The sequence below is a fragment of the Vigna umbellata genome, chromosome 11 (assembly GCF_029865625.1).
Source record: "Vigna umbellata cultivar VRB3 chromosome 11, Vumbellata_1.0, whole genome shotgun sequence".
Taxonomy (NCBI): domain Eukaryota; kingdom Viridiplantae; phylum Streptophyta; class Magnoliopsida; order Fabales; family Fabaceae; genus Vigna; species Vigna umbellata.
Genome location: NC_142175.1, coordinates 5,487,323 through 5,496,812, shown reverse-complemented (window position 1 = coordinate 5,496,812; position 9,490 = coordinate 5,487,323). Strand labels below are relative to the sequence as shown.

The window sequence follows — 9,490 nt, the reverse complement described above, 5'->3', positions numbered from 1 at the left end:
CCATCTTTACTTGAGTTAGGGTTATTGAGAGTGTCAAGATAAACCAACAATACAAAGTTACATACATTCATACAACAACAACACATGGCACCACCATGTATCATCTCCACGAGAATCATGGAATTACGTCCATCAACCATTTACTTAATCAATCGCATATTCATCATCAACATATCCCTCTCATACTCATATATACACACACACTTCACAAAAACATTGCATACTATCACATGAAATCTCAGATTATATATTAAACGACCAAAAACAACCATATAAGTCATTAGAAGTCACATAATAACATAATTTCTTCATGGCATCTTGATACTCAAATTTAGGTAAGGAAAACAACTTTGAAACTCTCACCAATAGCTCCGAAAGGGTCCAAAAGGACCTAAAAAACATCCAATACTGATATCTAGAACCCTGAAAACCCCCCAAAATAGGTGCAGTGGCGCTCAAGGGCGCCCAGGAGTGCTCAAGCGCCATGACAACATACAGAACACTTAAAAATTGACTTTTGATGCACTTGGGACTTTTTCTATTGATCAAAGGGGTTCTCTAAACATTAGAATTGATGGGAAAACATATTTATAAGTAGAAGTAAGCCTCCATTTGATAATTAGACTCAAGACTAGTGCATCAAACCATTTTTGATACTCCAAAAGCACCGAAACTCAAATTTTGACCTTCTACACCAAATTTCTGCATCCTAACCATTTGGACAAGTCCTAATTGACTCAATAAAAGATTACAAATCATCACCTATAACTCAGAACTTCAAATTTGAAATCTCACTAGTTAAAATCCCTAAAATTGAAACTAAAACCATACAAAACTCAACATTTCAACTACTAATTCATTTTACCTCATATTTCTCTTAACCAAGAGTCTAGACAAGTCATAATAGTTCTTGCAATCAATTATCAACTGTCCAAAATAGTACACACCTCTTACTCATAAATACCACTACTCCAAACCCCCAATTTTTCACTAAAAACACCCTAAAACTTTAACAATGAACTACCTCTATGTTCCATATCAGATTTCAAGAAAATAATACCTTAAGCAAGTCTCAAATGACCATATAACAGTCTTAAACCAATATCTTTCTCACTCCAATACTCATTTCTCAAACTCACTCATCAAACCTCACTTTTTAAGCTTAAAACTCAAATAATTGACTTTTACTTACTCTAAATACTTTAAAATCAGATTCAAACCACAATAAAACTCCCAAGTACACAATCATAATAGTGGAAACATCACAATCACACCATTCCAATTATATTCCATATCATACTATCAAATCATCAATTAAACATACATAGTATACACCCAATCATACGAGTTTCTCCAAAATAATCCATAATTCATATGAATACAAAATTTATGATATAAACACAAACTTAAAGCAAGAATTCTAGCTTCCCTTACCTTACAAGAAACAAACCCAACTCAAAGAATGTTTCGTCGATTACTTGAAACACAAGGAATATTTATACGAACCTACAAAACACTAAATTGAAAACGGAGAGTCCTTAGAACTCTAGATAAACCAAGAATGAGTAAGAGAAGCATGATTACACATGCAACAATACAAGATTATTCTAAAAACAGATTAAGAACGGGAAAGGAAAAAGGAGTCAAAACTTACTTGTTGTAAAACAGAAATTAATCAGCTAGAAATGTAGACCTCGTTGACCTGATCATCTAAACACCTCTTGGTCGCCAAAGAGATGACTCAAGAGTCAAAACTCTTAGAGAGAAGGTAGAGAACTCTAGAAAAGTGGTTTCTAAAGAGATGATACGTTTTAGAATAATAAATCTCGTTTATAACAAAACAATTTATAAATAAATCATTTAATATTAAAATAACCGAGTCTCACTATTTTTAAACTATCACCACTTCTAAAATACCATTTTCTGGTGTTTTACAATTATAAATAATATTTATTAAAAATAGAGAAATTAGTATAAGATTTGTGATTAAGAATAACATGCAAAAATTAATGTTTAGTTTTATGCATTTGTATATTAATATTTGTTTGATTATTTTCCAAAATAATGAAAAAAATATATAATTTTGTTTTCTAAATAATGTAATTTATAATTAAATTATAATATTAATATTGATAGATTGTGAGAAATAATATATCTATGAGAGGACATGGTACAAGGAGGTCTTCTTGTTTGTCTTTTAGGCATTCGTTAAGGGTGTTGTTTCAAAGGAGGTGAAAGTAAATAATCTTTGTTATATTTATCTTCATCATTATCACCTTGATTATCATGTCCTCTTGAGGGTACTATGAAAATATTATGTGTTTGGAACTTGTTGGTATGGAGAATGAAAAGACATATAGTGATGATGATTCATGTATATGGACATAAGAGGTTGTTGAAGATCGAACCGATCTAACTAACCAAATTCTTGGTCATGAAATGGTTGACCTTATGAAGAAGACCCAATATGTTGATAACAGGGTTGTGGTTGAGGTTGGTCAGAGGTATGTCGTATTGTTGGAAACAAGTAATGCAAAATTTTAGACAAATAAAAATACATCAAAATTTCAATTTGTTTTTATACATGGAAAATGGATAATTAGTATGTTAGTGGAAGTTCTAGAATTACCAAGGAACAACTTATCATTAAAGATATGGTTACTAATTGTAATGAAGATGACAACCACAATGAGTTTATATTATAAGAAGATGTTTTGTCAACATCATCTACTCGACAAATTCAACCCATCTAGTCAAACAAGCCATACTTTTCAGTTTGACCTTTCAAAATGGATGCATTTCAATACAAAAGAGAATACTTCATCTACGATTAAACAATATCATATTGACTAAAGATACAAATTTGTAGTTATGCAATCAAAGATGACAAATATGTAGCACATTACATTTATTATTAGAATGGTTGTCAATGCGCATCGAAACATCTTTTAGCAAAATTTGCCAACAATGGTAAATAAAAAAAATTGAAATGTCTCACACATCTTTGTCAACCATTCTTTCTAATGAACACATAAATTTGGACTCAACCCAAATTGCTTCCATTATGGTCAATTTGGTCAAGTCAAATCCCTCTATCTTAATAAAAAGTTTAATTATTGAAATAAAGAATTGTCGTGGTTATTTAGTTAGCTACAATAAAAGCATGGATAATTAAACAAAAGGATCTTATAATTGAATTTGACAATTGGGACAAATCATATAATCATCTTCCATGATGTATGCAAGTTGTACACAAATATATATGTTCCGGGTACAACTGTATTATATGCCACCCATCCTTATCTTTTTGATGATATTCGGGATAACTTTGCTTATATATTAAAACGTGTCTTTTGGCCTTTCAAGCCATGCATTGACAAGTTCAACTATGAAACCAATAATGCAAGTTGATATGATATAAGAAACCAAGAGGAATTGTTCTAATATTTTCAAGGAAGGATATTGACACCACACTCAAAAAAGATGAGAAGGTGAGTGTAAGTTATGACATTGATTGCCACAAGTTACCTTGATAAGATCAAAATTGAAATTCTTATAATACAGAACTCCACAAAACTCTCAAAGAGAAAACGCGTATATATATATATATATATATATATATATATATATATATGATTGTATTACAAATTTTATCTTTTATATAACAAATTAAGAAAGACTTTCTAAATTCCACATTAATTCTCAATAAATACTTTTTAATATCCACTAATATTAATTACATCTAATTCTTTATATGCATTGTTATTTCTTATATTTAATTGAAATATAAAAATTACAAAGAAAAGTCAGAATACCCTTATCATATCATGATATGACATTTTTTACCAAAAGATATCATGACACTTTGTTGACTACACTTGCTCAATGACAACCAAAACATATTTCTTTTATTTTTTGCCATTGTTGAAGGTGAAATAAAGGATGTTATGACATGGTTTATTCAATTATTACAAGTATACATCACTCTTTAACCAAATGAATTATGACAAATGAATTATGACAAGGGGTAGAGAAACAACCACATTGTTAGCATTTAAATCTCCAAATATTGGTTGGAAAGGAGGTGGTTTAGTCTCAATCTATTACGTATATTGCATTCAATTTCAACAAGGAGTTTAAAAATTCAGAGTTGAAGAGATAACTATGGACATGAGTGTCTATATTCCTAACTAAATGCAAATAATTTTAGTTATTACATTGTCAAAAGTTATGAAATGAAACAACCCACCATTCAAGCAAAGTTATTAGCTATGAAATCATAATCTTGACAAACAGTTTCTTCAATTGATCAAGTATGATTGTTAAAGTGGATTCAAATATACGAATTCGAAGAGAGTAAAAAATACATATGACAATAAATCTATTCGAATATATGATTAACGACATAATATTAAACATAGAGAAATTAAAACCAACAAATATTACAGATGATTCAAATCTAACTAAATTCATTTTTTTAAATGAAGTCTCGTATAGTAGATAAAAAATATAATTAAAAATTACTTAAGGAAAATACTTTATTTTTATAGGTAAAAATAATAAATCCGTACAAAAATTTAAGGAAATAATTAATGTTGTTAACACGCAGTTGGAAAATCAAAATAATGGCATTAGGTTAAATCCACGTTTTAAGTAACGGGTTGTTGAAAATCGCTTCCGAAGTGCAAGTTGTGAATAATGGCATTGATGAGTGGATGATGATGGATTATGCTGGAGGTTTGAATAATGATTAGATTAGAGTTAGTTTTTGTTAGTTGTCAACTTCTAAGCCTGGTGCCCAATCAGTTTTTGTTTGGTTGATTTAGGATTATTGTGATAATTTTCATTTAAATGTTACCATTGTTTATAGTGTAAGGAAAGTTCAAGATTAGGTTTTCATTTTTTTAAACATAGTTTTTGTATCAGGTTGCAATTATTTGACTAAATTATGAAATGTTTAAAGGCAAGACCTTGGGTGGTTTTCATTGATGAAATTTTTACTATTACAATTTATTTTATTTTTTAATTAAACATATTATTATCTATACTATTATATCAAACTAATTTCTTTTTTGTGTTTAATTTTCTTTTCAATTTTATCTTTCAAGTCCACATTTTTTTTTTAATTTTACCCTTCAAGTAGCAATTTTTTTAAAACTCAACCCTTTTTTTATTTAATATATTTTTTTAAGAATTTAACCATTTTCTTTAAATTAAGTAAATAAAAATTATCTAAAAAATAAATAACAACTATCTATTATCAAATTATGAAAATTACTTACATTTATTTTTAATATTATAATTTCATTATTTTTATGTTATTATAAAAAAATAACACATACACTACTAATATTATTAAAATGGATGACGAAATTGAATGATTTTATTTTAGAGTATATATATATATATATATATATATATATATATATTGTATCTTTATTTATTTATTTATTTCCATTTCATCTAATGTCAAGTTTCATGTACATTCTTTTTCTAAGTTATTTGAAGAAAAAATAAATATTCAATTTATTTTTTTCTTATATGCTAAAATTTTCCCACTCTAAATCCATGATAGTCACCATCTCCTTAAGTCACTCCATCGTTTCTTTTCTCTTAGGTTTTAATGAGTAGACATTAAGATATAAACCACATTTCTTCCTTGTTTGCAATATCATAAAAATTTAAGAACTCATATTACAAATCATTATTTCCAAACAAAAAAAAGAAAAAAAAATTGATGATGCCAATTTTAATAAGGAAAAAAAAATGTCCATTTTCTGTCACCATTTGTTATACCCGTGAAAATAATAAATTTCGTTAATTTAAGAGTCTCCATTTTTTCATCCATTAGAAATACACAAGTAATTTGTTTAACTTGATATTTTTCATTAAATTAAGTAAATAACATAATATAAAAAAAAGGTTATAATTCACTGATATAACAAATTGATTATGTACCAAACAAAGTAGGAAAGTGAAAAGGAAGTTCTTTTTCAAGTTCCAAAACAATTACGTGTAACAATCAGAATGTCCCTATGACACAACCACATTTCCAAGACACATTCAACAATTACTGTTAAATGTTTGTGCTTCCTAAGAAAAATGTTTGGATTCAGTTCATGAATATAGAACATGGAGAAAGACCCATTGCCAGACACAGATGCAGCAAAATATAAAAAAAATTATGTGAAAAGATTGGCTAAGAAGAAATAATGTATAAGAATAACTATTTCTCTAACTGTAATGGACAAACATCATCTATCAGTTGGTATGAACAAATATGTAATCATGCAAAAACACAAGTCATGGAAGAGTGTGAATATGAGAGATTCAACAAACCTTCTAAACTATGTTGTTCCTCATGGCCTACATAAGCATAGTGGTTGGATCAATGTATAGCTTTCACTACATGGAGACATAAGACAAGTTCAAGATCTTAACCTTCTTAATCATTTCTTAAACTCCAGTATCCTCTAACATAGATTATTCACATCCAAAGCATACTATGCTTTGACTTCACTCCTACTCAAAAAGCTTCTCAAGTCTCAAAAATGTCACCATCCTTCTGTTGTGATGTGTATTGGTTCATACTTTTTCTTCCCATTTGGCTATCTTTAATCCTCTCTAAGCCCCCTTCCCATGATCCCTTCAGGGACAATGAAGCCTCCCAGAGTAAAGCTTCCTCTGCCCATCATTATCACCACAATCTGTGTTCTTCTCTTCATAGCAGTTTTGTATGCTGAGAGACTAAGTTTCCCTAACTCCAGCTCCATTTTCAAGTTCAAAACATGTACTAGAAAGCACACTAAATCAAAGTCTAGTAAGTTAGCTTCACAGATTCCAAAATTATATCTCATATTATCTTTGCATGATTTGTTTCTCACCATTAGGTTCTAACTCAGCCATGTCTCATTTTGTGATGCTCAACAGATGATAAAAAGAGTGAGGAAGTGTTTGCAAATGCCTCATGGACTGATGATAGGTTCGATTTTGACCCAGAAGAGTGCAATGTTGCAAATGGAAAATGGGTATTTAACAGTTCATTGAAGCCTTTGTACTCAGACTCAAGTTGTCCATACATAGATAGACAATTTTCATGTGTCAAAAATGGAAGGAATGACTCTGACTACCTCCATTGGGAGTGGCAGCCAGAAGATTGCACCTTGCCCCCGTAAGTCTCACAGATAACATTTTGTTTTATGATTAAACTATTCATTTGGTCTTCAAAATCATTTGGTTCCGTAAGTTTTAGTTTATATTATTAAAAATTTAAGTGCGAGTTTAAGTCTTATACATGAAGATGAAAAGGTTGAGTATTTATAAAAAAGAAGATTCATATTCTCATTATTTTAAGATTTTGAATTAAAGATAGTGTCAATCTATTATATAAGTTAGATTCAGATTTTATTGATATTGTATCTGTCCATTCAACACGAGTTTCCAGTGATATAAAACTGCTAACGAATCATCTTAGTGGTGATAAACGAACAAGAAAAACTCTGCAGAAACTAAAACTTCATAAACTTTTTGGAATACAAAAGACTATATAAACCAAAAAATAGTTCAACCATGCTTTATTTATCTTGTACTTTATGTTCATAGAGGAGTATGTCCTACTGATGTGATCTACATTTTGAACTTACAACAATTGGTAGGTTTAATCCAGAGCTGGCCCTCAAAAAGCTTCAAGGAAAGAGGCTATTATTTGTAGGGGATTCGCTGCAAAGAAACCAGTGGGAATCTTTTGTATGTCTGGTGCAAGGTGTGATACCTGAAAAGAAAAAGTCAATGAAACGAGGGCGTGTGCATTCTGTCTTCAGAGCCAAGGTAATGACACAAGTAGATATCACTTCATATATAGTGTTAGCTATGCAACATAAAATCATTCTCTTTATGTTCTTCAACTTCTAGATAGTTCACGGCATAATAGAATCGTGTAAATGCAATAAAACTTCAAAAACTGCTCATAGATATCCTTTGAATTGAACATGCTAAATGTTGGATATCACTTCAAGAACTAAGAAACCAAGGCTAATTCTTCTATTACATGTGTTTCATTTAGGAATATAATGCTACCATAGAGTTCTATTGGGCACCATTTTTAGTGGAGTCCAACAGTGACATTCATATCATAGGAGACCCCAAGAAGAGAATAATAAAAGTGGATGAAATCACAGAGCGTGCCAAAAACTGGACAGGAGTTGATATCCTTGTTTTCAATACCTATGTATGGTGGATGAGTGGCCTTAGAGTAAAAGCACTGTAAGTTCTCTTTGGTGGATCATCATCAGTGCATAAGCTTTCACCATTGTTGTTCATGATCATTTCTTTTGTGAAAATTCAGTAACATTTGATGTTTAACTAAACTTAGGAAAATGATGTCCAAGTAAACTTTAGCTTAATTATTGCAGATGGGGTTCATTTGCCAATGGAGAAGAAGGGTATGAAGAATTGGATACGCCAGTTGCTTACAAATTTGGTTTGAGGACTTGGGCCAATTGGGTTGACTCAACTATTGATCCAAACAAAACCAGGGTCTTCTTCACAACCATGTCACCTGCACACACAAAGTTTGTCTATTTTTCTCTCAAACTCCATGCTTTGGCATTCCATAATCAATAAGACTTCTATAATATCAGCTTATTACAAATAGTTCTACATTGATCTAATTATTTTAAAATATAGCATGCATAACACTCTAGTTAAATTCATAATTAACTTCATGTTTGTATGGTTCAAACAGTTCAAAAGTTATCTTGATGGTAAAAGCATAAGAGATAGGTCCTAAGTTTTATGTCAAATGGCTCTAAAAATCATGTTAGGTAAACCCTGAACTCATGATTCATTCTAACAATTCAAATGTGATGTTTTCAGAAGTGCAGACTGGGGCCACAAGGATGGTATCAAATGCTTCAATGAGACAAAGCCAGTGAAGAAGAAGAACCACTGGGGAAGTGGGTCAAACAAGGATATGATGAGTGTGGTGGCCAAAGTGGTGGAGAGAATGAAAGTTCCTGTGAATGTGATCAACATAACACAGATCTCAGAGTATAGGATTGATGGTCATTCTTCTGTTTACAGTGAAACTGGGGGCAAAATTTTGACTGAGGAGGAAAGGGCCAACCCACGAAATGCAGATTGCATTCATTGGTGTTTGCCTGGAGTTCCAGATACATGGAATCAAATATTTTTGGCAATGTTGTAACACCTTTTTTGGCAGTATTGGTGTAACAAGGACATTTGCTTTTGTTTTCCCTGACATGAAGATGTCAAATATGTAAAGCTACTGTCCCAATTCATCCTTCATTAGCGTTTGTATCATCTTTTGGTCTTTTCTTGACATGAAGATGTCAATTATATATAAGAAGCCATGTAATCACATTCATCTTTCTTTAACAATGTGTTAATGAAAGGAAAGGAAAGATTGTAATGCCTTAAGTGGCTGGATAACTGGACAAAGTTCATTAGTTAAAAGTGGAAAAGGCAAGTA

The 9,490-nt window shown here is 30.6% G+C and overlaps 1 protein-coding gene across 1 annotated transcript; it reads left to right on the top strand.

Annotated features, from left to right (window-relative positions):
• The first annotated feature begins 6,624 nt into the window (after positions 1-6,624).
• LOC124830599 (protein trichome birefringence-like 3) lies at positions 6,625-9,490 on the top strand. The gene is made up of 6 exons (XM_047304369.2): positions 6,625-6,820; positions 6,931-7,171; positions 7,656-7,827; positions 8,063-8,262; positions 8,412-8,570; positions 8,875-9,490. Exons 1-6 carry the CDS (start codon positions 6,640-6,642, stop codon positions 9,203-9,205), a joined length of 1,284 nt encoding a protein of 427 aa, XP_047160325.1. The 5' UTR covers positions 6,625-6,639; the 3' UTR covers positions 9,206-9,490.